Source organism: Acinonyx jubatus, chromosome A1, assembly GCF_027475565.1.
Source record: "Acinonyx jubatus isolate Ajub_Pintada_27869175 chromosome A1, VMU_Ajub_asm_v1.0, whole genome shotgun sequence".
Taxonomy (NCBI): domain Eukaryota; kingdom Metazoa; phylum Chordata; class Mammalia; order Carnivora; family Felidae; genus Acinonyx; species Acinonyx jubatus.
Window position 1 is genome coordinate 5231810 of NC_069380.1, and position 27129 is coordinate 5258938.

Consider the following 27129-nt stretch of genomic DNA (forward strand, 5'->3'; position numbering starts at 1 on the left):
TTGGTCTCTTGTCTTACAGCAAATTCCAGATGTATCTCCAACAGGAAGATATACCACCCTGGTGCCATTGATCATTATTTTAACAATCGCAGGCATCAAAGAGATTGTAGAAGATTTTGTAAGTTTTTGCTTTCGTACAATAAAAATGTTGTATAAGTTATATAGCTTATAACTTATCTGTTGCTTTGGGTTTTTTGTTGAAGACAGGAAACTGGTCGATAGCTTAACTAGCCTGTCAAGGCCCACGATGTTGTTTTTGGGGAAGGAACGTGGACACACAGTGTCTTAAATCCAATGGCACAGAAGTAGTTCAAACTCTATTTTCTAATGTTAGCTCTGAGGCCCCTCTTTGATTTTCATCACTAATGTTCCTTGTGTCCTGCTTTAGAGCTTGTTAATTTGGGTAGTGAAAGGATTATATTGTTGCCTACTATTGCAGCATTGGGCTGGCTGTGGCTGAGGTACTTTTATGAGTCTTTCCCTCATATTAATCTCCGTGTATTTCCAAGTTCATTGACTACAGCCGTATTCATGCTTTCTCCCCTTTTCTCTCTCCACCTGTGGTCTTGTCTGCATAGTCTTTCTCTTCCTCTCCACTCCTCACTCCCTCAACACATTTCTCTCTCTCTCTCTCTCTCTCCCCCTTCCTCCCACCCCCACCCCCCGCAGTGTCTGTGGCTCTCTCCTTCTCACACACACATACACTCACACACACATGTACATTTTTCTGGGAATCGGGAAACAAATGAATGGAATACAAATCAAAGGAAACGTACTTTGTGCCTGAAGTACTTTACCAATAAAATGAATTCGGTTGTTGTTGGGTTTATCATCCTGAGTAATTTTTTAGTCGAGCCTAAAACAAACAAGGAGTGAGAAGTTTCATACTTCAGAGTGCTCACTCCTTGTTGGAGCCAAAAGGTCATGGTTTACACCTGCATCCACATTTGCTACATTTATCTACTGAATTCAAGCGACGCTGGGTCACAAACCACCGAGCTGAATTTTATAGCATTAATGTTGCTGCCAGTCGGTTTCCTTGTGTCCTGTTTCTTTCCTGATCTATTGTTTGTTGTTTCAATTATTCATTTGGAACTTTTGAATCTAAGAACGTTCTTTCTTTCTTGTAACAGAAGCGGCATAAGGCAGACAATGCAGTTAACAAAAAGAAAACGATAGGTAAGACACCAGGCTGAGTCACTTTTTCCACTGGAAAACCTAAGACCTGCATTTAAGGCATTTTAAATTAGTAGCTAATGGTACCGAGAGAAGTCGAGGGAAGTGATCTATAAAACATTTTCAAGAGCAAAATTACAAACCAGTCCAACAAAAGTGAGTCCTGGCTCTTAAGATTTGAACAGAATTGGTGTATTTTCAAAAAGGTGGTAATTTTCAGGAGCTAGACATATTTTATGTCCAAGAATTCACATCCTTGATTTGTAATTGCGCCCTACCTCTCTCTTTTACTCTATTGATTTCTAGAACATTAGATCTGTGGGGTTGTGTGTGTGTGTGTGTGTATGTGTGTTTTTAAATCTCATAACAACAGGGTGATATTTTTCTCCTGGGATAAACAGGACAAGATTTAACTTATATGCATATATCTATACTTATGTGTACGCATTAACCTACATATGGGACACAGATTTGGGCTCCATTTTGGGGAGTGGTGTGGTATATATACCTTTATGTCTAACGATATGATCATGTTGGAAGTAACAAGTGGAATTGTAAAAGGAGCCTTTTAGATTTTGGAAAGCTGGTTTTATTTTGATTATCACCGATGTTGATTGAAACATTTTTTTTTCTTTTTCAGTGTTAAGGAATGGTATGTGGCATACCGTTATGTGGAAAGAGGTAAAAACGAATTTTAAAGATATGCCGGAAAGTACTGGCTTGGGGACTTAGAATTGTTAGTATTGATTGCAGTTGATAAAGTTCAGGTTAAGACATCAGTCCTTTCCAATGTAAGTTTTACATTGTGGAGTTTCCCACGAGGTTTACTTAGAACTGCTCCTTGTTGGCTCTGTTCCCCGCCGTCTTCTGGAAAGTACCCACGGTGTCAGTTCAGTTGTGAAATTCGTTGCTCCCGATGGATATTTCTAGACTATCAAAGCAGTCTCTAGCTTCTAACTCCAATCCAAGAGACCTTCTCCCTGGTCTCTGTTCTCCTAACCTAAAACCAGTTTTTTAAAGATTTTCTAACTTCGGAGAGTCTCGCTTCTAACATCTTTGGTGGGAAGAGTTTTGGGTTTAAGATTGACTGTAGAACATAAATAGATGGAGTGGGGGTTGGAGACCAGTGTTGTTTCAGTCCTGAAGTTGGGTGGCACGACCCAAGTCTTAACTTGACGATACTGACAAGGTTTGCCTCCGTGTCCCTGGAAACCTGAGGTTGGGAGGGTTTGGGGCTGGTGAGCGTTTCTTGGCAGTTCATGGTGATGAACAGAAAACCTAGAAGAAATACGCTGTGCCATCTGGGTATCTTGCACCTGATAAAATTAGCTTTTGAAGTGAGCCTCTGTTTTACCTGGACCATCTTAGTGGTCATAAGATTCTTTTGGGGGTGACTCTCATGACTTCAGAATTTGAAGCTGATTAACATGATTTCAAAAGGAAACTGCGTTTTAGAGGGCTAACTTAACGATAGTTTCTCCTGTTACACATTTAATAAGCAGTGGTTAAAAATGCCTCTAGGGGCGCCTGGTGGGCTCAGTCGGTTAAGCATCCGACTTCGGCTCAGGTCATGATCTCACGGTTTGTGGGTTCGAGCCCTGCGTCAGGCTCTGTGCTGATGGCTCGGACCCTGGAGCCTGCTTCGGATTCTGTGTCTCCCTCTCTCTCTCTGCCCCTCCTCAACTCGTGCTCTCTCTCTCTCTCTCAAAACTGAATAAACATTAAAAAAAACCCTTTTTTTAAAAAATGCCTCTAGAATTTTTTACTTTGCAAAATGTCTGTGATATAGTGCCTATGGCCCTCAGTTTAGTTTTTTTTTTTATTTTGTTCCGAGACCTATTAAGTCCCTTTATAGTGTTTTGTGATAACACTTTAACCTTGGTAGCAATCTAGAAATCCTGTATTGCAAATACTAATCGACCTCCCTCTTACTTGGAAGTAAGTGGTTTGAAATTCTTGACTTCACAGGTTAGAAATGCTCCAGTGCTGTGGGGGGGGGGGGGGTGGGGTTCAAGGATTTCCACTGCACTTAGGAATGGCCTCTGTTTCTCTAAGATTCCTATTGCCCGCCCCCGCCTCTTAGCCCGCCCCAGATAGCCATGAACAGTGATCTGGATTTGGGATGTTTACTCGAAACAGTAGAAAATGGAGTGATGATCTCTGAATTCCGGGTCCAGGAGTGGATGGCCCCACTGACCCCTAAAGCTTGCTGCTGTTTCCCACACACACATTTGAAGTTAGAAAAAAATCCCAAACCAAATAACTCTTCTATGCTTTGCCACATACATTTTAAAATTTCATTTAAAACACTTGTGCTTGTTTAAATGGAGCTCTTAGCATGTACTAGAGACAGTGTTAGGCTGTGGGGAATGCAAAAAACAGTACAGCATGGCCCCTGCCCTTGAGAAACTGCCTACAGTGGTTCTCCGCCTTGATGTGGGGCATCCCAGCTGCCCTAACGCTGACTGGTGCCCGGGCTGTAGTCTTAAGAAAATGACTGATTCTGAATTTCCACAGGGTCCTCGAATTTGCATTTGTAATAAGTTCTCAGGTGAGGCCGCTGCGGCGGGTCCAGACTCCTGCCCCAGCACCCCCACGGGTAGTGGGAGCAGCAGGCAGCTGAATAGAATGCAGTGCACATACTGAGCTCCCGTGTAGGGGCAGGCTTGTGGAACATACGGGAGGGACTACTAGTCCAGCAGTTCAGAGGAGCGGAGGCTTCTCTCACGGGATGCGCTGGTGTTCTTGCGAAGGATGAACGGGAGGTAACTGTTTGGAGAGGGAAGTGCTCTTCAGGACAGACGGAGGTGGGTGGGCGGGAAAGGCGGGCACATCTACACCATGGCTCAGAGCAAGATTGAGAATAGGGGAGAAGCAGGGGAAGCTATCTTTAAGCTTCCCAGAGCCATGAAACTCCCACCTGGAACGGTAAAGCCGGAGTCGGCAAGTCCCCGGGCTGTAGCTGAATAGTGAAAACTCTTCTGCGCCTGTCGAGAGCTTTGGTTGACTTGAGGAGACCTTTGAGCTTGTCCTTCAAAAATCAGAGACTTGAGAAACCCCCTGAGGCTAGAGTGGATTCAGGGGTTCAGAGGGGGGGGCTCTGTCTCGCCTTAAGAATTCTCATTCTGGGTAGTGTCACACGCGCAGCAGCCAACCAGGCATAAGAACACCAAATAGAAAACCATTTTCAAGCACATTTCCAACGAAGTCGTTTTTCATGCACATGAAACTTCTTAGTACTTCGTCAGTGGGCTACGAATGCCTCTATGGAAATAACTAAGATGGGGGGGGGGAGCCCTAATTCCCCTGTCCCACCAGGTTCACAAAAATGCCACTGCCTTTTTCTTATGAAAACATGACCAGGTTTCCTTTCTCATTTTTAACTAAGTGCTTCTTATTTTTTTTTTCCATGCAGTTAAACTCTTCACATAACCTACGTTTACGTTTAAAACCATTTTCAATTTTCATAAGCATTCCTTGCCTTTTAACCGATGGTCGTCGCGATAGCCCTATAGCCTCTGTTCTTTGATATTCTTTTTTTTTTTTTTAATTTTTTTTCACATTTATTTTTGAGAAACAGAGTGAGACAAAGCGTGAGCCGGGGAGGGGCAGAGAGAGAAGGACACACAGAACCCAAAGCAGGCTCCAGGCTCTGAGCTGTCAGCACAGGGCCCAATGCAGAGCTTAAACCCGTGAACCATGAGATCAAGACCTGAGCCAAAGTCGGACGCTCCACCGACTGAGCCACCCAGGCACCCCTGATATTCTTTATTATGGAATACGGGGTATACTTCTGTGCCTGCCCTTTGCCGATAGGTTGATATACAGTGGTTCTGGAATTTAACTTTTACCACCATTCCCTATATTGAGCGCGGTTCCTTACTTCACACGCTTTGGTGAGTGATACAGAGCACTGGCAGGACACCTGTTTAGCAGACCTTCCTTCTCCTACTAGAAAGTTAGATACAGGCACCTGCCAGGGGCATCCTCCCAGCCTGCAAGATCCAGCACTCTTTCATAAGCATCACTTTCATAACTACGCCGTTTGAAGTTCCTGATTTCCGAGAGAACTGAAATGTGTGTTAGAACAAGCAGGAAGACCTAGTGCCCATTTTGAGTTTTGAATTTGTTAATGTGTGCTGAGAGCTGCCTTTGTTCCCGTGCTGTCAGAGAATCGTGGCATCTCTGACTCTGACACTCCCAGTGTTCGTTTGGTGTCACTCCTGCTGGTAGAGACTAGCGCTCAGCACATGCCTGTTCCATGCTGAGTGCTTGTATGTACGTCCTTAGTCATTGCATCAGCCCTCCCAGGTTAAGTGCTGGTCTTTCCCCAGTTTAAAAAAAAAAAAAAATTATTTATTTTTGAGAGAGAGTGAGCAGGGGAGGGGCAGAGAGAGGGAGACACAGAATACGAAGCAGGGTCCAGACTCTGAGCTATCAGCCCAGAGCCCGACGCCGGGCTCGAACTCACAACCGCGAGACCATGACTTGAGCTGCGGTCGGACGCTTAACTGACTGAGCCGCCCAGGTGCCCCGAGGTCTTTCCCTATTTTGTGAGTGAAGACGCTGGGGCTCGGAGAGGTGAAGGGCTTGCCAAGATTGTCTAGTGTCTGTGAGCCTCAGATTTGAACCTAGGTCGGCCTGACTTGAAAGCCCAGACTCTACCTACCTGGCTGCTTCTGTGACGTTATTTAAAGGATTTCCAAACCCTTGGCCATGGTGTTCACGGTTGGCAGATTAGGGCCTCTTTCCTTACCTTGGGGTCTTCTGTCCAGCGGAGTCTGTTTCCTAAAATGGTCTCTGACTTTGACTATGACTTTGTTTTTGTTTTTTTTTTTGGCAAGTGAGGCTATACAAATCTTCCCCGTTGTATGTGGTATGTTTCCAGGGGACCTTTCAGGTGCCCTGTTCGTGGGTGAATTTCGTATTGCCTTGCAGTCAGACCACGGGGCCAGTTGCACGGTTTTGAATCTGGGGTCTAACGCTCATTGGCTGCTGTGGGATGTTGATCGCGTGATTCCTCTTTGAGCCTCAGTTTCCCTGTTTGTTAAATGGAGAAAATCTGTGTTAACTCAATTGCTCCTTAAAATAACCCCATGAAATATGTGCTGTGAACCCCATGATATACACAGATGCACACGGAGTTTACATCACTTGCTCGGAGTCATATAGGGACAGTGAGGAGTCCAGCCGGGGGATTTGAGCCCGGCCTTCAGGCTGGCCCTGGAGCTGTACTCAGCCAACCACCCCCCCCACCCCCGCTACTGTGTATAGCTATGGGATTGTTGTAGAGTTCAGGGGTGGAATTTGCAACTGGATGGAATCATCATGAGAAAAGGAGACCTTGATAGTTGTTCTGACTCGTGTTTCCTTACTCTCCCTTTCTGTTTTTGTTTTGTTTTTCTTTTTCATTCAGCATCCACTGCAGAGAGGCCCTATTACCATTTGTAGTGAAAGACTTTGCTTCCGTTCTTGTCAAGGAAAATAATTTGGGCTTGTGTCTTAAATTTCAGGGCATAGTTATATAGTAATGTTTTCTTCAAATATTTAACCACCTTAGTCACTGTTTGTGCTTGCCTTTCATGCTTCTCTGACCCTGTCCCTGGTTTCCTAGGTGGCGGTGGGAGACATTGTGAAGGTCGTCAATGGGCAGTATCTTCCAGCAGACATGGTCCTGCTATCCTCCAGGTCAGCTGTGCTAATGGGCACGTTTTTTGAAATAAACATTACGAACAATAAAGCATTAAATGGTGACTGCAGGAATCACAAGGCACCTTTTTGCTTCCACCCTCCACGGCACCAGCCCCTCTCTCTCTCTCGCTCGCTCTCTCTCTCTCTCTCTCTCTCTCTGGCCTGTTCTTCTGTGACTCGTCATTTGCCTCTTTTTTTTTTTTTTTTTCCTGCCTTGATCCTGTTTTCTTTATCCTATTCATTCCCGTGTACTTTTGCAAAACTCTTCTATGTTTATTGGTTCATTTTAGTCTCCTAGCTATTGTGGGCTATTTGTCATTCACTGGAAACATTCCAGAGCAGGGGAGTGATTCCTTCATGGTACCCAGCTTGCAGCATCTCTGAGACCTGAGAACCAGTCTCCTGGTGGGTCCAGCCAGGAGTCTTCCTGTGGAACCTAGGGTCTCCTTTACTAGCTGCTCAGAGATCTGGGCCATTTTCGCAGCATAGACACGATCTGCAGATAGATCTGTTGCCCCTCTATTTCTCCATGTTTTGTCCCGCTTTCCACCCAAATGCCATTGCCACGTTCTCCACGTAGTTTCGTGCGGGAAAGGTATCACCAATTCCTACATGACCTGAATCATGGACCGTGTAGTCCTTGACTTCTCCTTGGCTTAATACGTAAAAGTGAATATCAAAGAAAGGATGCTAAAATTAGGATATGAGTAAACTTCTGTTCATGAGTTCAAGATTAAATTATGAGACTAAAACTTCCTGTATTTATGTACTGTGGGGAGTCCTAGATACTCACACCGTTTGCATTTTCTCTGACTACAGACAGTGCTGCTTTTGTTGGATCTGGTCACATATTGGATTTTAAGCCTTAGCGTGAATTGTCTTGCTTGAGCTAAAAGGTGTGACGATAGAGTCCTAGGCCTATAGAGGAGGAAAAATACCACATAAGGCAGGATTCACGTTTGTCCCTCTTGATTAGTAATGACAGAAATAGTGAAATGTGGATCATTTGACAGTTTTGGCTGTGAATTTTCACCATAACCCTCAGAAAACCTGGTTTTAATGTGAGATTGTCCCAGCTGACCATGTGTTCCTAGGCTGCTCACTAGTGTTTGAGTCTGTACATTGTGCTAAGCTGTCCGCTGAGTCCGTCATCACACTTAATATCCCCCAAACCCTTGCTGTCCCTGCTATTTACATGAGAAAACAAAGATTGAACAACTTCCAAGTCCACACGCGCCACCAATGTAGCAAGAGGAGATTTGGACTCAGCCAGTGGCTTGCAGGTTCCGTTCTCTTAACCTCTATGATTAGAAGTAGGAATACAGTATCTTCCATGCTTCTTCTTCTTCATATGTTCTGTCCTTAAAAGTAGGTGTTTGGATTAAAAAGTTACCTGTTGACACAGTAAAAGGTGCAGGGAAGGCTTGCCAAGCCTGTGTCTTGATTCCTGAACGGTGGCTGTAACGTTCTTCAAGAGATGTGTTTGTTCTGGCTATGCCTAGGGTAGCTCTTTTGGTCGGGAGCAGCCTGAGTCTCAGACTCTAAGGGTCATCCGGACACAGTAGTTGGGTCTTAGCCGGAACATCTTGTGTTTCCCTCAACCCACCAATCCCCTTCTCATTCTTCTTTAGTTATTTCTGTTGCTTAAGGTCAAGCAGGCATTATGTGGGGCCCATAATGGTGGATAATTGGGCAGACCACTTGGTATTGGTGTTGAGCCCCAAAGAGGAGGGTCTTTCTGGTCAGTTACTACTGAAGTGGTTGAAGGGCCAGTCAGCAGACACACTTTCTAGTAGAGACTTTATGAGCTGGGAATTTGGGGAAGGGATCTTACTAACCTTTGGCTTTTGAAATTTCTCTCTTCATAGTGAACCTCAGGCGATGTGTTACGTTGAAACAGCTAATCTGGATGGGGAGACAAACCTTAAAATTCGTCAGGTAAAGTTACCTTTTAAGACTTGTGCTGCTACGGAGACCCCCCAATTGCCAGTTTGGTCCGCTGTACCAGTCAGTGCTTTTCCTAGAGATAAAAAAGGAATCCCTGGGAAGAATGTGGCTTTTATTCTGAAGGCAACCTCTTCAGAGCGACAGCAAAATTAAAATAGTGAGCTTCATCCAAGTATGAGTCACGAAGGGTATCTTGCCTTAATTTACGTCCTAGATTTCTGCCTGTTAGTGCAGATGGAAAGACATCCTGTCAGCTAGGTTGAGTCACGTGGTGGAAAGGGCAGCATCTATATGGGGATATGGAGTAGACAAGGTGTGGGTACCTAACTTTACACTATTGTTTTAACTGAGACTTTAATTCTAGAGAGTTATATATTAGGTATGAAATTTCTGTGCCTTAAAACTGCTCTTACCATATGTTTTCATTCTAGAATGAAAAGTGGTCTTTAATATAGTACAAACTGTAAGCATTTGACATGTACATTTTCTGCTGCATAAAGTTGAATTTGATAGTTCTGTCCACGTATTTTTCTTTTCTACCTTAGGTATTTGATTTAGGTAGTTTTTTTTTTTTCTGTTTAAAGAAGAGTTGCTAAGTGCTAGATATGATACTCATATAATACTATATTAAAAGGCTACTTTATTCTGTTTTTATGACTTGTGTTTAAATAGAACTGATAGAGTGTTCACTCCATAAGGTGTTTGAGTACGTGGTTACTTGATCATGGATGTTCCCAGCACAGTCGTAGAATCTGAACTTTGTACTTCACTGAAATCTTTGGAAACTTTTGCATTAGGTTGCTATAGCGAAGGCTGCCTGTAGAGTCTGTCTTGAGGGACCGGTGGTTTGATTTGCCAGCCTCCCCAGTTATTCCATTTTTGCTGATACAATATTTCTTTTGGATTAACAATGGGGTTGCTGAATGCCGTCCCTAAACCTGGAAGATTGTGTTTACGTTCCTCTTTTGGTTTAACATTTTAGGGTTTGAGTCACACTGCTGACATGCAAACAAGGGAAGTATTGATGAAGTTATCTGGAACCATAGAATGTGAGGGACCCAATCGCCACCTCTATGACTTCACTGGAAACTTGCACGTAGATGGGAAAAGGTATCACTTTTCACTTTGCACTTAGTTTTTATTTTTGTTTCTGTGTTGTTGTTGTTTGTTTGAAATGGAGCTTTGGAAACTATCAGTTTGTTTTTTGATTTCCTAATGTCTTAAAATCATGAGATTTTGTAGGTTTCGCTTAGATATGAGAGACTGAGCTTTTCCCAAAACACAATTTCAGTCCATATAAACCTTCCCTTAAATTTAAGGAAAGAACTGGTTTTTGTCAAGAAAAACAGCCTGAGGGTCTGAAATGAGGTTAACAGCATGGACTGTTTTTTCTGTGTGTATTACCTACCAGGGAGGAGAGATGGTTTGGGCTGCATAAAATTGTCCAGAAAAGCAGAAGAGAAGCATTGAGGGGTATAAGAGCCAATCTGTTCATTAGAGAAATGTCCTTTTGGGTTTTTTTGGATAGCATTCTTCTAAGTAGCATTTGTGTTTATGAAGTTGAGTGGAAGGAAACGCAATTACCCCCCCCTTTTTTTTGAATATTCACGCTCTGTTGTCTGTATTCTTTTGTCTTTGTCCTCTTGACATTTGTTTGATTGTTAGAGAGTCATTTTTGTCCTTACGTTGATGCGCAGTGTCTCCCTTCTGCCCATCTATAATCTGCGTGCTCCTTATCCATGCTTCCCACCTTTGCATTTTGAACAGACCCAAAGGGAAGGATCTGATCATGGGAATCAACCCAAAATAACCATGACAGCTGTGACTGCTTTCTTGGTTTTCATTTAGCATGCAGAACCATTCCGTGTTCCATATCTTCATTTTGAATTTCTAAATTATCACCCAGTCCCTTATTTAACCATTAAGTCATCCTTGACAAATTTGATATTATAGCTCTTTTGCTTCTTTTTTGTTGTAATAGTCTCTAAAATAAACTGGGTTTTCCAAATGAATAAGCTTCTGGTTATTTTAGCAATTTCCTTATTGGGTGTGGAGTTTCATAACTGGGTTGTAAGAGAACACGATTCCCTCTAACATTTTTGTAGGAAAAACAATCTATATTTTTTTCCTCGTGGTGATAAATGGATAGGATGACACTTTTTTTTTTTTTTTTTTTTAGATTAAGGCATCGGTAACCTTTATTGCCCCTGTCTCTCAGTGAAATAATTCAAATTTGACTAAAAGGAACAATCAAATTAATAGACTAATTGTGGGTTTATGTTTAAGGGAAAAGCTCATGCTCATGTGTCACACTATCATTAAATATAAATGTTGTTTCTTATTTTTAGCCCTGTTCCCCTTGGGCCCGACCAGATCTTATTAAGAGGTACACAGCTTAGAAACACTCAGTGGGTCTTTGGCATAGTTGTTTATACTGGACACGACACCAAACTCATGCAGGTAAAACATTTCTATGCTGAAAAACAATGCTGGTTTTAGAATTTATTTTTTCTTTCCGTTTTTCTAGAGTAGAGAGTGCAAATGGAGGTGTTGCATTTGGGAAGCTCAAGTTTGTGACCTAAATTTGGAAAGGACGTACCTGATTCCTTGGGTAGTTTTTCCTGGATTTCTATGATCGTATCGCATGTGTATTATCTCCTGCTTGAAATATCGATGGTCTTGTTTTCCAGACTGAGGGGGACAAACAGTTCTAACTTATTTTATCTTCTGCACTTAAGCGGGGATTCATTCTAACTTCCTTATTTCTCTGCTTCTCTTCCTCACCCTGTGAATTAGGATTTTACAGTAAATTGTCCTTTTAATTGAACCCTTGGTAATGTAAAATCAGTTATTTTTGAGTTGATGTTTATTCCTCATACCCCCCCCAAAAAAAAAATTAAGTTGAAATGATTTTGCTCTTTCTCCCTGATCGTGATTTTTAAATTATTATTTGTGGGTTTGAAGCAGCCCGCATTTGTATGATGTGTTTTGCCAGACAGGTTTTGAAATTCTGTATAAATCAGTGTCCTGATGTGTCATTTCTCACATTTCTTTGGTTTCGTTTGGCATCTTACTTTGCTAACGGTTGCTATTCATGAGAATCGGCTTTTGGCTTGTCTGCTCTTTAGTTTCGCTTCCGAAGCATGTATTTGACTGTACTTCTTCGTTCAAAAACATTTAGTGACTACCATGCACCAAGTCTTGAGCTGGCCTATATGGATGCAATAGTGAAAGGCCCAACTCACCCTCTGGGAGCCACATGGACTAAGGAGTAATGGGGAATTGCCGGGTAGCACAGTCAAGTCCTGTGGGTGACTACAGAAGGGCCAGGCCCCCCAGGATTGGGGCCATTAGCGGACTCCGTGCTGAAAGCACATTTTAGATGGAGGGTTAGAGAGAGGGGTGCTCTTGAGTTGGTCTGCTCTTTTAATCAGATGATGGAAGAGGAGAGAGTTAACTGTTGACTAGAACAGATGACACGTTGGAGCCCACGTCCACCCCAGCTGGGAAATGCAACGGAGTCAGGGTGGTGGGAGGTGGAGGGTGGGGAGGTGGTGAACGTGAGGAGGCTTCAGAGGCTCGTGAGGCTCGAAGGCTGCTGCAGCTGCTGCGTGACAGGCCGTGTGGAGTGCTCGTCCTGGGGTTTCTTGGGCGGAGAGACCTGAGAGTGAGCCGGGGGAGGCCGACAGTAGGAGTGTGGGAGGCTGGGAAATACGGGGCTGAGAGACCACGCATCTGGCAGTCGGAGCTATGGTCGTGAAGACGGGATGATGGCAGCCCTGGGGCCAAGATGGATGCCTTAAGCCAAATGCTCACCTCCTGGGAGCGTGGGGGCCATGGCCGAGAGGTCGGCGGACTCGCTGAGGGAAGAGGCAGAAGGCAAGCGTAGCCGAATGACGTGAATGTCACGGGGGAGCGTTTTAACGTGGCATCAGAGGCATAAAGCGTCAGAAGTGCCACCAGCTTCTGAGGCCGAGGCGTGTAAGCACCCTCTGCTTGAGGGGCTTCAGGGAAGGAGTGCCCTCACCTGGGTAAGGAAAGCTCCCAGCGGAGGAGGAGGAGGTCGTGGAGAAGTTCCGGGCCTGGGATGGAATGGCATGGCGTGTTGGAATGGCTGTGGGGGAGGGGGGGTGTGTATGAGAGGGTGGGGGTCCGTGGCAGCCCGAAGAATAAGTAGTGAATGCTGAGGCCCTTCTTGGATGGCTCACGATCCTTCGGTGAATCCGAGAGGCGTCTGGTCTGTCCTCCCGGCTGGGTCCTCACCAGTTCAGAGCTGATTAGAACACTCCACTAACCAGCTCGCTTCTGTTTTGTTTTGGTTTTTAAAAATTTTTTAATGTCTATTTTTGAGAGAGAGAGTGAGTGGGGGAGGGGCAGAGAGAGAGAGAGGGAGACACCGAATCGGAAGCGGGCTCCAGGCTCCGAGCCCTCGGCACAGAGCCCGACGCAGGGCTCGAACTCACAAACCGTGAGGTCGTGACCTGAGCCGAAGTTGGCCGCTTAACTGACTGAGCCACCCAGGTGCCCCAGATCACTTGTGTTTTGATGGTGACGTGACAGAGGTGACAAAGAGCTCAAGTTTGGGGCCCCAAGGCCGGTGTTTAGATTGTGCATGTTACAAATTTCACCCCTCTCCAAGACTCCTTGTATGCCGGTTGTTTTTTTCAGGGTGACATTGGTAGTGTAGCTTTGTAGCTAAGGTGTAAGAGATAATTAAGTTATGCCTAAAAATGATCCCATCATCTTGTTATTGAGCAAGGTGTGCACAAAGTTACCTCATGAAGTTTGCGTCTCGTGAGATGGGTGCTTCTCATCGCACCTACACGTGATAAACCCATGCGAGGCTTGTTACGTGTTGACTGTTTGAGTGCAGAATGATGGAAAGCCCCAGAAACATCTGTGCTAGGTGCACCGTGCCTTTAGGACTGGAACAACAACTAAAAATAAGGAGCTTTTAAGTGGAATATAATATAACACCTGTAGCTGGAAACCGTTCTGCTTGTGAACTAATGTTTTTGTACGTGTGCTGCTTGACCACAGAGAGGAAGCACAATTGCTTTAGGGGTCTGCTACTTTCGTGTTCGTTCTTTAAGCTCTTCCCGCAGTGTCTTCCACTCTTCAGAGTTCCCTTGTTTCAAGTTGGGTGTAGTTACATGTGGAAATATTTTCAATATTACAGTTTCTATTGGTTGATTTAATGGGAAAGGGGTATTATCACATTAATTACAGCAAATACTTAGTGCCTTCATTCATCGTTCTAAGCAATTTGCATGTACTAAATCGTTTATTCCTCACAATGGCCCTATGAGGAAGATACTATTGTTGTGCCCACTTTCTAGATGAGGATGCTGAGACCGAGTGTCTAAGTAAGTTACTGAAATGACATACCCACCCGGTAAGAGGGAGAGTTGGGATTCGAACCTAGGCAGTATGGCTCCGGAGGGCATGTTCTCACTAGTTGCTCTGTTGACTATACTCTGTTAGGAGAGACAAAAATGTGTGAAATTTAGGTCAGTTGGAAGCTTTTTCAGACTCTGACATTTTGACTGGTTTCTATTACAGAACTCCATTACTCAGAAGTAGCAGTGTTTCTTAAGAATTTTGTAGAAGAATTTTCAATGCTAGTCAGAATTAACATTACACACTCATCTCTGCAAGTTGAGATGTTCGGGGAATGGGAGTGAGTAGGCAGAGCTCGGCTCTGCACGAACTACGTGTGATTGAAGCTTTGGGCTCTAATATTGGACACAAGATAGCTTTTTCTAACCCTGTTCACTGGCCAGGACTCAATAGTTGGAAAAGATCAGAAGCCAAGAAACTAATGAAGTCACAGAAATGATGTGTATTGTAATTTTTTTTCTCTCTGTGCTTCCAGTGAATGTTTGTTAAAAATGATACGATCTTGGGGCTCCTGGGTGAGCTCAGCTGGTTAAGCGTCCAACTTTGGTTCAGGTCATGGTTTCATTGCTTGTGAGTTCGAGCCCCACATCGGGCTCTGTGCTGACAGCTCGGAGCCTGGAGCCTGCTTTGGATTCTGTGTCCCCCTCTCTTTCTGCCCCTCCCCCGCTCACACTCTGACTCTCTCTCTGTCTCTCAAAAATAAACACGAAAAGATAAGATCATGAGTTTTAAAAGATTGGGATAGGGAGTCTTGGAATGGGTCTCTTGCTCTTTCCATAAGACCAGGGGTGATATGTTGTCCCCATCAACCTGTAGATGGGATTTGATTTTTGATGGGTCAACCTTCACTAATAGACTTCCATTTAGATTCTAAAGGAAATTTTAAAGTCTGTAAAGGACAGGGGTGCCTGGGTGGCTCAGTTGGTCAAGTCTTCAACTTGATTTCAGCTCAAGTCACTATCTCACAGTCATAGGATCCAGCCCTGCATGGAGCATGGAGCCTGCTTGGGATTCTCTCTCTCCCTCTCTCTCTGTCCCTCCCCCATTCATTCTCTCTCTCTCAAAATAAACATTTTAAATTCTTTTTTTTTTTTTTTTTTTACTACTTATTTTTTGAGAGAGAGAACGAGAATGTGCATGAGTAGGGGTGGGGCAGAGAGAGAGGGAGACACAGAATCCGAAGCAGGCTCCAGGCTCCGAGCTGTCGGCACAGAGCCTGACGCGGGGCTCGAACCCACGAAGCGTGAGATTGTGACCTGAGCTGAAGTCGGAAGCTTAACTGACTGAGCCACCCAGGTGCCCCATAAAATAAACATTAAAAAAAAAGTCTGTAAAGGACAAATAATTCAGAGAACTGAAGTGAAAGGGAGAAGAGAGGATATATAAAGGAAAATGCTGCTGGGCTGTTTAAATACTTAAGCACTTCAAAATTGCCCGTAAAACGATTCCCCGCCTCCCCACGCCTACAGGAAACCAGATCATGAGGGTAGCATTGGTGGGTTTGGTGACCGTTTCAGCGATGTTGTGGAACCGTATTCTCGAGGGAACATAGGGATGGATTGCTCCCTGTTTGCATCTTGATTTCGTTATGTTGTGACTTGATCCATGTTTTTATGTTTGGAGACCTTCTCATCCTACGTTTTTTTTACTGATTGGATGAATGAAAAATAGTGAAGAGTCATGAGTTAAGTTTTGAACAAGGCACCATTTTTAAGGCCAGTGAGTGCCCTTCAAGCTTTCAAATCACCCGATTTTCACAAACCAGTGTTGGCATCTGAGAGACCAGGCTCGTGACTCCTGGAGGGAGACTTGCAGACTGCAGCCTGTGTCCTTCTGCCCCTATCCAGTTCCTGGCTCCTGATTTAATCCAGGGGTGGCTCACCTCCAGGAATGGACTATTACCATCTTCGGGGTTACTGTATCCATTCCCCATCACTGCTCCGCTGTAACAAATTATAGGGACTCAGTAGCTTAAAACAACATGAAGTCGTCATGTTATCTAGTTCTTTAGGTCAGAAGTCTGATATGGGTCTCACCCCTGTCATGACCCCTGCAGGACAACATTCCTTTCTAGAACACTCCAGGAGGTTCTAGAGGAGAATCTTTTCCTTGCTCTTTCCAGCCTTCTAGAGGCGTCCTGAACTTCTTGGTTCATGACCCCCGTTTTCCATTGTCAAAGACGGCAGTATTGTACGCCTTGGACTAGTCTTGTGTCTCCCTCTGACGGTAGCCAGGAAAGGATCTCTTCATTTTCTGTTTTTAAGGGCCACGTGATTAAATTGGACCCACTTGGCTAATCTAAGATAATCTCCCCAAATCATGTCCTTAATTTAATTATATGCAGAGCCCCTTTTATCACATAAAACAACGTATTTACAGGGTCAAGGTATTAGGGCATGGGCATCATTGGGGAACCATTCATTGTTTTCCCCGGCGCAATTAGAATCAGAATTTTTAGTAAAATGACTTCAGGTGCATAACTGTCCAGTGTGAACAGTTGTACTGACTTTTCCAGTGCTAAGAGGATGTAGTCCCAAATTTTCTACCTGATAAGCAGCGGTCCTTGAATCCGGCTTTAACGAATCTTTCTAAACTGACTTGCTGACACTGGCCTCTGTTTGAGCTGGGATGGTTTCCCCACTGGCAGTCAGGAATTAGACCGTACATGTTTGTTGATGGTTAGGCTGTCTTCCACTTTTGTCTTACTTTCCTGTCTACATTTTGTTTATAATTCAAGACTGCACTCAGATTTCTCACGACCACTAGAGTTTTCCTCATGTACCTGCTTGTTCCTTGTTCAGTTTTCCAAATGAGCCCTTTGTCCATTCATTTTGACACCTAATCATGTCAACACCTATTTTGCATTTTCGGTGTCTGTGTGTCTGTGTAGGTCTTTTTTTCCCTCCATTTTGAGGGGAAAATACATACTTGAAAAATAGTTCTTTGTATTTTAATCATAGAGCTATATTACTTGGGACATTCACTCTAGATTCTTATGGCACAGAATCTTTAAGTTTCTCTTGCATTAAAAACATCCTGTTTTAAACTGACTTTAAATGATTTAGAACTTGTTTTCTAAGATTGCAAAAGTAGCCAATTTTGTACTAAAATGTAATCCTAAGTACAGATTGAAGCATGAAGAGTTGAAATGTGTTCTTTATTTCAAACATTGTTGATTCAGGAGTGCGGTGCACTTTTTAATTCCATTGGTTATTGGGAAAAATACAGTCTTTTACTTTTTATGTGTTGAATTTGGTTAACTTACCTCCTTTTCTCCCCACTCCTTAACCTCAAACCTGTTCTGTGACTCTTACTGATTTTCACTGCTGTTGTACAGAATTCCACAAAAGCACCTCTCAAAAGATCGAATGTTGAGAAAGTGACCAATGTGCAGATCCTGGTGTTGTTTGGCATCCTCTTGGTCATGGCCTTGGTGAGCTCGGTGGGGGCCCTGTACTGGAATGGGTCTCAAGGTGGAAAGAACTGGTACATCAAGAAGATGGGTAAGTGTCTGGATGGAGTACTTGTTGAAGTAAGATTAAACCAGTTTTGGAGAATCCTTTCAAGTACGGTTTATGTGGGTGGCCATGCCCATCCTTCATTCTTTTGGCTACTCTCTATAAGGCCAGCCTTTTTGGAAGATTAGGAGTCATGTGATGAAATGAAGATTGACATATTTGGGGATTGTTTTATATTCAAATGATTATATTTTTAATGATTTTTTTGAGTTACTTTCTTAGTGGTTGCTCTTAGGGATTAATGTCTCAGTTTATGGGCATCTGCCTCTAATACTAACTTAATTTCAGTAAAATGCAGAAATTTTACTCCAGTATGGATTCATTTCTTTGCCTGCTTTGTGCTATTATCATATAAATTAGGTCTATGTTATCAACCTAGTAATACATTGTTATGGTTGTTGCTTTATATAATCTAGTGTCTATTAAGCAAAAAGAAAAAAAATGTAGAGTTGTTTTACATTAACCTACTTATTTACTATTTCTGGTACTCTTTATTTCTTCCTGTAGATTTGAGTTACCAGCTTGTGTTATTTCTTTGCTTGATAATAGCTTGGTCCTCTGATTTCCTTTGTGCTGTCCTATATTACATCTGTATATAAGTCCGACGGTGCAATTTGCCGTGTTTTTTTAAATCCAAAAGAAAGGATAAAGAGAAGTACCTGTGTAATTACTTGTACTGATATCCTTTGTTCATATGGATTTAATTCCTGTCTGGTGTCCCTTCCTTTCATCCCGGAGAATTTCCATTGGTATTTCTTGTAAGGCAGACTGGATAGCAACAAATTCTGTTTTCATCTTGGAATGTATTAGTTTCTCCTTTGTTTTTGAAGCAGAGTTTTGCTGATACAGGATTCTTGTAGAATTCTTGGTTGGTGTTCTTTTCCTACCAGTACCTTGCACATGCCATCTCACTGCCTTCTGGCCTCCGTTGTACTGATGAGAAGTCAGCTGTTAATCCTACTAAGTTTCCCCTTGTATGTGAGTGATTTTCCTGTTGCTGCTTTCAAAATTGTCCTGGGTTTTCAGTAATTTTGAGTTTCTTTCATTTGGAGTTTGGTGAGCTTTTTGGATGTGTCCATTAATATTTTTCATCAAGCGTGGGAAGTTTTTTAGCTACGATTTATTCAAATATTGTTTCTGCCACATCTTCACTTCCTTCTCTTTCTGGCAGTTCCATTATGCACGTATTGGTCCACATGATGGGACTTTATTAGGCTCTGTTAGTTTTTCTTATTCTGTTTTCTTTCTGTTCTTCACATTGGGTAATCTCTATTGATCTGCATTCAAGTTTGTCTGTTACTCTCCTCTGCTGCCTCACGTCTGGTCAGCTTCACGGGGATTTCTTTAATTTCAATGATCATACTTTTCCGTTTCAGAATTTCCATTTGGTTCTTCTGTCTTTTTATCAGTGTTCTCTGATCAGTCGTTGTCATCGTACTTTCTTTTAATTCTTTAAACAGTTTCTTTTAGTTCTTTATAATAGCTTTGAAGTCTTTGGTCCATCATTTGGGTCCCCCTCAGAGGCATTTCTTTTTGTCTTGTTTCCTTGCATGTTTCGTATTTTTGCTGTTGGTTGTTGAAACCTGGGTGCTTTAGATAATATGTTGCGGCAATTCGGGACGGTTTCCTCTTCCTCCTGGGGTTTGTTGCTGTTTTTTGTTTACCTGTTTAGTGACTTGCCTGGAAAAATTCTGTAAAGTGTTTTCTCCTGCCTCTTACTGCTCAGTTTTAGTCCCATGTTTTTAAAACTGTTGAGATGTATAGTTTAAGCTATACCAAGGTTTTTAGTATATTCCTATTTGTGCTACCTTTAGCCCTTACCTAACTTGAATGTTTTCATCACTGCAGAAAGAAACCCTATCCTCGTTAGCACTCACTCTTCTTGGTTTTATCTTTAAGCCTGGATTCCTAGGGTCAGCATAGCTTACGGGTCATGCAGTGATTGGTCAGAGGTTGTGCTTAAACGCCTTGAGATAGTAAGGTCGTGGTAAAACTCCTTTGTTGTTTGATCTGTGTGTGGCTGTGGAATACCTTCAGTGTTTGGGGAATTTAAAGTCTGACCATATTCAGCCGGGGACTGGTAGTTCATAAGTCTCTCCTAAGCAAGTGCAGCCTTGTGCGTGGACGTGCTTTTCTGGACCACCAGGGTGGAGTGTGATCTTTCCAAGGTTTCTTCGGTCATTTATTTCCACAGATATCCCTTTTTGATTTCTAGCTGGCCTTCTGTTTTGTTTGCTCCTACTAGTACCGTGAGATGTACGTCTTCCCTGATTGTTAGCCCCTGGGATCCCTGTTCTTTGTGGCAGTGCCCTTGGCATGGCGGTTTTCGTGCTGTGTTCCAAATAACGACATCTTCCTCAGGCTAGTCCTGTCCTGACAACCTGCCTTCCTCTGGAGTCGCGGCCTGCCTCACCCTGGGATAGAATTTCTCATGGAGCTGGGGCCGGGGGCGTGAGAGCCGCAAGTCCCGTCTACCCACCCTGAACAGAATTTGAGCATCATGGCTCAAAGGGAAAGAAGAGGGAAATAGCCTCTGACTTAAATGCCAGAAGTTTCCACTTAGATTAAGTAGATATTTTTAAATGCATGCTTTTGAATTTTTTTTTGTAGGCACTGTGATTAATTTCCAAGCACTTTAACTACTTGTTTTTGATAATTTTGTCCAGTTCTATTGCTTCCTGTTTTGAGAGATTTGCTAAGCTTCTTATAGAGCAATTCCAGAAGACAAATCAATTTAATGACAAAATATTTTGAGAACTAAATTTGAATTTTAAAACTTTTGAATCTTTTCTTGAAGTTTTTGTTATTCCTATCTTTAAATGTATTTTGGTTAAACTGTCAAAACATTTTTTTCCTTTTCTAATTATCTCATGCAGAAAAATCAAACACTTTTAACTGCTCAGGAGAACTATTGTTGCAACTTTCACAAGTATGACCAGGACTCGAGTTGTAGGTTGGATCAAAACCCTTGGTTTTGTTCTTAAAATTTGGATTTGGACTGCATTATATGTCTAGCTTCAAATATGAAGACTGATACTTTCTGTACATACATAGTTTCAAAATATCATGATCTGGATAAATAAACAGCATTGGCCACTATCTTGGTATACAGGATTTGTGGGAACTGGCACTTAAATTTCCTAATGTCGGGGTGCCTGGGTGGCTCAGTCGGTTAAGCGTCCAACTTTGACTCAGGTCATGATCTCGTGGTTCATGAGTTCATCTCCCATCGGGCTGTGGGCTGACTGGTTGGAGCCTGTGTCTCCCTCTCTTTCTGCCCTTCCCCCACTCTCAAAAATAAATAAACATTAAAATAAATAAGTAGCCTAATGTCAAATTCCAGTATTAGCTGCATGATTTATGGTGGAAGAATGGTCTCTCTGTCCCACCCATAATGCTCTCTGCTTTGTTTTCCTATGGAAAAGTTGGCGTAGCTCTGGCAAGAGCCGTCGGACTTCACGTTCGCATTGTCGGTCTTGGAGCTGTGACTTCATCTTCTGTCCTCGCTCACCTCCACTTGATTGCTTTTGTTTGGCTGAATGAACTTTTACGCATAGGGTCTCTCCTGAATGTACTCTACTTACTGACACTGTCTGTGATGATCCGAAGCAATTTTTGGCCTGTATTGAAACCTGACATTTGAAATTTCTTAATACGTGATTCTCATTGGCAGCTCTTCCTGAGCAAATTAAACCTCGGGGACATTTGTCGACTATTGGTACTTCGAGATGCTGTTTAGCAACTATATAATTCAAAAGAACAAGATAGCAAAGTGACATGTTAGAAAGAAAAGAAGCATTTGGCAGGGAAAATAGAAGCCTTAGTGGGTGAGAAGAAGTGAAGGGTTGGGGCGAAGGTCACAACAGCCACTGACCAGCTTGTGCCCCCTCCCTGTCATCCTTCACCAGCCCTTTATCTTGCCATCACAACTACCCTCTGGAACTCTACAGCTGAGTCAAACCACCACTATTGGACTAATGTCCTGGGGAGGAAAAGCTCAACTGGGGCTTCAAGTCCCTACAAACTACTAATCTCCAATCCTAGCCTTTGCTTTCTTGAAACACCCATTCCCCTCAAGAGGCATTTTTAAATCCAAACCTTCAGCCAGCTGCAATCCTCCCTCCCCCCTTGCCAAGTTAAGATCATACCACTTTTTCCTTCAACCGGAGTGTCATGCTCATTAGGAAAAGAACTTTTCTCTTTTGATACGGACCTCTTTTCCCTCTCCTGGTCCCTTTTCCTGGCCACACTGACCCTACTTCTGCCTCGGATTCTGTCCTCTAGGGGTCTTGTTCCATCCTTAGGGGTCCTCCTCTGTTAAGATTTCCTTCTCTTACCTTCAGTAAATAGGCTCAAGTCTTCCTACCTCTCTCTCTCTGCCCGCCACCAGTGACACTTGTTTTTTTTGTACCTTGCACACTCTTTGGAGGATTCCAAATAGACTCTGACCTTATCAGCGAGGTCGTAGATATTCCTTACAGCCATTTGAAATGCCTGCTTTCTTTTCTACATCCTTTTTAGTTAGCTGGCTTGTCTCTTTCTGCCAAAACTGGACTAAAGCCTCCTCCGGATGGCCTTCAGCGACTATGCCTTCCCATTGAAAAACCTCCTGTCCGGGTTTCAGCAATGCCCTACGAACTCCTCCTTCAGTAGACGTAGCCTGCTGCATGGACGGTGAGGGGCGTGCTGGCTCCTGCTTCCTCTCCTCCCCCACAACCTCCTGTTAGAAGCCAGCTCTCTGGTGGAAGGGATTCTATTAACAGTCTTGGTATGCACTGTATGCCACGCAGTAGGTGCTCACAGTGTTGTAACTCGGAGCTCTCAATTTATACATAAACCACGAACGTCTTTTAGAAAAGTTCCACAAGAATAAAGGAACGGGAAACCGAGTGGAGACGAACTAAAGCTCACAGATGCTCTGCTTTTCTTCCACAGACACGACCTCGGATAATTTCGGCTATAACCTGCTGACGTTCATCATCTTGTACAACAATCTGATTCCCATCAGTCTGTTGGTGACTCTTGAGGTTGTGAAGTACACTCAAGCCCTTTTTATAAACTGGGTGAGTATCACAGCAGAGCTTCAAAGTTGGGTGACTGGAGCAAGGTCAACCAGTGTTTTCTCCCGTTGGCTCAGAGCCTCTCAGGCGAGCTCCCAGAAAAGGAAGAACGTGGTTAATTTAGGATTGGGTCTGGGACTTAAACTGGCCAGACAACTGGCAGGGGGTCTCTGGCAAGGCTGTCGCTGAGCCGGTGGTGGCAAGGACTAGTTGCCTGGGACCTCCACCTCCCGGTCTGTGAAAGGGGAGGACGTGGGTGCCCATTCAGGGGGTCCTTGTGAGGATTAAGTGAGATAATGGAGGCAGAGTGCTCAGCGGGCGCATGTCTTCGGGTGAGTGGGGACGAAGTGGCTGCAAACGCGTTCCTGCATTTACAGTCTAATTAGTGCCGCAGGAAAGGTCTCGTAGGTGTGTCTGTTTTAGCGTGCACCGTATATCAAATTCACCGTGACCATATACACTTGGATTCTGTTGCGAGAGTGGAGGTGGAATTTTTCGGGAGCTACCGTGGCCATTAAGCAGTGAAGTTCAGCCAGTGCTTGTAGACTGGGCGCCTTCCTGTGCATTGTTATTTGATCTTGCCGACAACCCTGTGAATGAGGTATTGGCTGATCACAAGCATGGGTTGGTCTAGGTCATGTAGTGATCGTCTTGAAACCAAATCTTCTGTGTGTAAATTGCATATTGTCTTCTGTCACAGTGTCCTCTATACTAATGGCCAGTGTACTTCCCCACCCAAATGAGCATTTATACTATCAGTTGTAGCCGCTTTTCTGCGTTGATCTGAGTGAAGGACTAATGGTATTTATTTTCTGAAGCATCCTCCCCACCCCCCCTCTCTCTCTCAGGACACAGATATGTATTATCTAGGAAATGACACCCCTGCGATGGCCAGGACCTCAAACCTTAATGAAGAGCTGGGGCAGGTGAGAGCTTCTCTGGGAACTTTGGTAGTGGTGACACGAGCATCTGGGGAGGCCAGTGCTAGAACAGTGAGACATTTTGGAAAAATAGTTCTCTGGGAATGTGGTTTTGATGTCTGAAGATCTATATCTATATACATCTATATATAGATATGTATATAATGAAAGTACAATATTACTAAATAGAAATGTTAGTTGGTTTTCACCTGCTTTTTTGAGGCATCAGTGTATTATATTACCTAGAAGGTACCTGCAAAAAAATTAACACAAAAACTAAAGTGCAACGTTAGTTTGGATATTAACATTTTTTATCAGGAGGAAATGATGGGGAAAACCATGATTCAGACATGCAGGTATTGGGTAACCTTACAAAAACATGAGGGAACTAATTTGAAGGGACGTAAATCTATTACATTTCTCACATGTTTTAGATTTTGTTTCTGGAACATTCCGGGGAACGAGTTTCTTTTCTGCTCTCACCTTTGAAACCCCTATTGCCTTTAATGGGTTGTGTTTGCATTTTATCTTCATCCTGTGTTGAAATTACTGTAAGGAAAGCCCTCTTTTGAACACATTGGAATTAAAGGTTGTAATTTCCTTTTATACATCTTATTTAAACCTCCCAACAGCCCTGTAAGGTGGGTGCTATATATATATGTCAGACTAAATTTGCCTCCTCTTTGAATGCTTTTTTAGTTTTTCAGGTAAAGTTAATCTCTCTTCCATGTCTCCATGACAGTCTCTCCAAATGTAAAAACAGTAAAATGAGAGACACGATAGTGACGTGGTATCTATTTCTGTCCTGAACCTTTCGAGTCTATTTGAGGGTGTGGATGTGCCCAATATGAAGTCTTTGGTTGCCTTGGTCATAGTCTAACACGGTGCTCAGTTTACCGTTGTTCTCAGGACCCGTTAAGTTGGATCCGAGTAATTGATGGATTACAAGTGCTCAAGTTGTACCCAGGATAATAATTCATCCTGATTGGGAATGTGGGAAAAGTTTGGTTGGGTTCAAGCTCTACCTAGTTTTGACTTGGAACTTAAGGATAAGTTAAAATTCAACAGGCAGAATGAGAGCAAATCTTGATAATTCCTTATTAGAAAACTTTCATTTTTAACATTGTGATATAATATTTTAATTTTTAAAAAAGAGGGGCAGAAGGAAACTCTGCTTATTGGAAGGCTGATTCTACTGAATTTTTTATACCCCTCGACCTACTGCATGTAAAAACTTACTTACAGGGACACCTGGGTGGCTCAGTCGGTCGAGCATCCCAATCTTGGTTTTGGCTCAGGTTCGTGAGTTCAAGCCCCTCATTGGACTCTGGGCTGGTAGCGCAGAGCCTGCTTGGGATTCTCTCCAGCTCTCTCTGCCCCTCCCCCACTCACACTGTTTCTGTCTCTCTCAAAATCAGTAAACTTTAAAAAAAAAAAACTTATGGTTGAAGCATTAATTACCCATACTTTACTGATTTTTATTTCTATGTAACATTTGACTTCTTTAGGAACATTACTAATTTTCCTTTACTTGAAGACCCTTTGATTGCTTTAAAAATAATTCATAGTGCATTTGCTTCTATCATTTCATTAAGAGAAAGTACAGAATAAATATTCACACATTAATCCCTCTTCCATAAAATAGTAAAGCATGGCTTCCCCCTTGTGATCCCTGGAGTACATCCAGTAGCAATCATGGCCCCTCTTTAGAAAACCACCGAGAAACTGGAATTTTTACAGGAGACAGTTCTGTTAATTATTCTCCCTTCACCAATCCATGACCTCATTTCCCAGATGTTCTGTATCTTCTGGCCAAACTCTTTGTTTCATAGATGTGGAAAGCGGGACCCAGAAGGAGGAGGTGACTTTTCCAGAGTCCACATTAACTAGTTTGTGTCCAGAGCCTGAACTGGGCAGCCATCCTCCTATGCTCTTGAGCTCTTTTCCCTCTTCCCCATCACATGATCCACTGGAGAGAACATAACTCGCACAGCACATGTGCATTTGGAGTTCATCTCTTTTCAGCTAATCGTGACCTCTAGAAATTTCTCTTTTCACCTTTGTATATTGGGAGCTTTGTGTGTTAAATCTGTAAAACTTTGTATCTCAGAAGGTTCTATAATCTATAGCACGTCTATGCTGCCTTCGTGTAATCTTAACTGTTACTATGATGGAGGACCTTCATGTTTGTTCTGTGTTGTTTCAGGATGTGCTTTCTTAATCCAATTAGGAGTGGAGTGAGAAAAAATGTCTTGAGTGTTGCCCAAGTCTGAGCTTGTTGTCTTGATATATTGAGCTTAGACCAGGGTGCTGTATGAGATCGTGGGACTGTCCTGGAGAGTGATGTGTCCTTGTGGAAGGACCTAGTGCTTGTGCTTAGAGATGGATGTGGCAGCAGGACTGTTATCGAGGCCCCTCCTTTGCACGTTTCCACACAACTGCATTCTAGGCTTGGTTAGTGGACAAGGTTTTCTTGTTTTGTTTGTTTTTTAATTAAAAAAATATTTATTTATTTTGGGGGGAGATAGAGAGTGAGCAGGGGAGGGGCAGAGAGAGAGGGAGACACAGAATCCGAAGCAGGCTCCAGGCTCTGAGCCGTCAGCACAGAGCCCGACGTGGGGCTCAAACTCACAGACAGCGAGATCATGACCTGAGCCGAAGTCGGACACTTAACCTATTGAGCCACCCAGGTGCCCCAGTGGTCTATGCATTAAACACATTTATATATGTAATATATAATTATAAAATATGTTGTAACATTATAATATATATAATTATAAAACGTGTTTTACTTTGAGGGAATTTACCTTTTAAAATTAATGGAGATTTTTGAAAAATAGAGAAGGAAAGACTGTATTTGTGTTGATATCTTACTACAGTTTTGATGTACATTTCTTCCGTTCTTTGATTTAGGTGAAATACCTATTTTCTGATAAAACTGGAACTCTTACATGCAATATCATGAACTTCAAGAAGTGCAGCATTGCTGGGGTAACCTATGGGTAAGTTTGTTTATCGCTTAAAATTTGATTGGCATTCTTCCAGCAAAACAAGTTTATTTTTAGTTGCTTAGTCAAATACGTTTTTGGTATTTGGAAAGGATATTTGTAAGAGATTTAGATATGTAGTAACTACTGAATGGGTTTAAAATGTAATGGGCCCCAACTTTGAACAGTTAACACAGTTTATTTCTGCAAATATTTACCTGGTAAGAAATCCCTGGATTTAATGTTATAAATTTAATTTTAAAACTTTAATTCTATAAATTTAACTTCTTTAAATTTATAACCTAATAATTATAAATGTCTTACTCCTATTTTTACCTGAATGCCTTTTTTTTTTTTTTTTTTTTATTGATGTATAGCTGACATGTAACTTTGTTAGTTTCAGATGTATAACATAGTGATTCAGTGCTGG

General features: G+C 42.8%; 1 protein-coding gene across 3 annotated transcripts in view; it reads left to right on the forward strand.

Annotated features, from left to right (window-relative positions):
• The window catches only part of LOC106988928 (phospholipid-transporting ATPase IB), a 624663-nt gene that overhangs the window by 138097 nt on the left and 459437 nt on the right, over positions 1 to 27129 (forward strand). For all 3 annotated transcript variants that reach the window (XM_027064563.2, XM_027064562.2, XM_027064561.2), the window contains exons 4-14: positions 20 to 118; positions 1134 to 1179; positions 1817 to 1857; positions 6791 to 6864; positions 8736 to 8805; positions 9797 to 9924; positions 11163 to 11274; positions 17552 to 17717; positions 22668 to 22795; positions 23641 to 23718; positions 26626 to 26714. In XM_027064563.2, the coding sequence (XP_026920364.1) occupies positions 20 to 118; positions 1134 to 1179; positions 1817 to 1857; positions 6791 to 6864; positions 8736 to 8805; positions 9797 to 9924; positions 11163 to 11274; positions 17552 to 17717; positions 22668 to 22795; positions 23641 to 23718; positions 26626 to 26714 (1031 nt within the window). The remainder of the gene's footprint in view (positions 1 to 19; positions 119 to 1133; positions 1180 to 1816; positions 1858 to 6790; positions 6865 to 8735; positions 8806 to 9796; positions 9925 to 11162; positions 11275 to 17551; positions 17718 to 22667; positions 22796 to 23640; positions 23719 to 26625; positions 26715 to 27129) is intronic.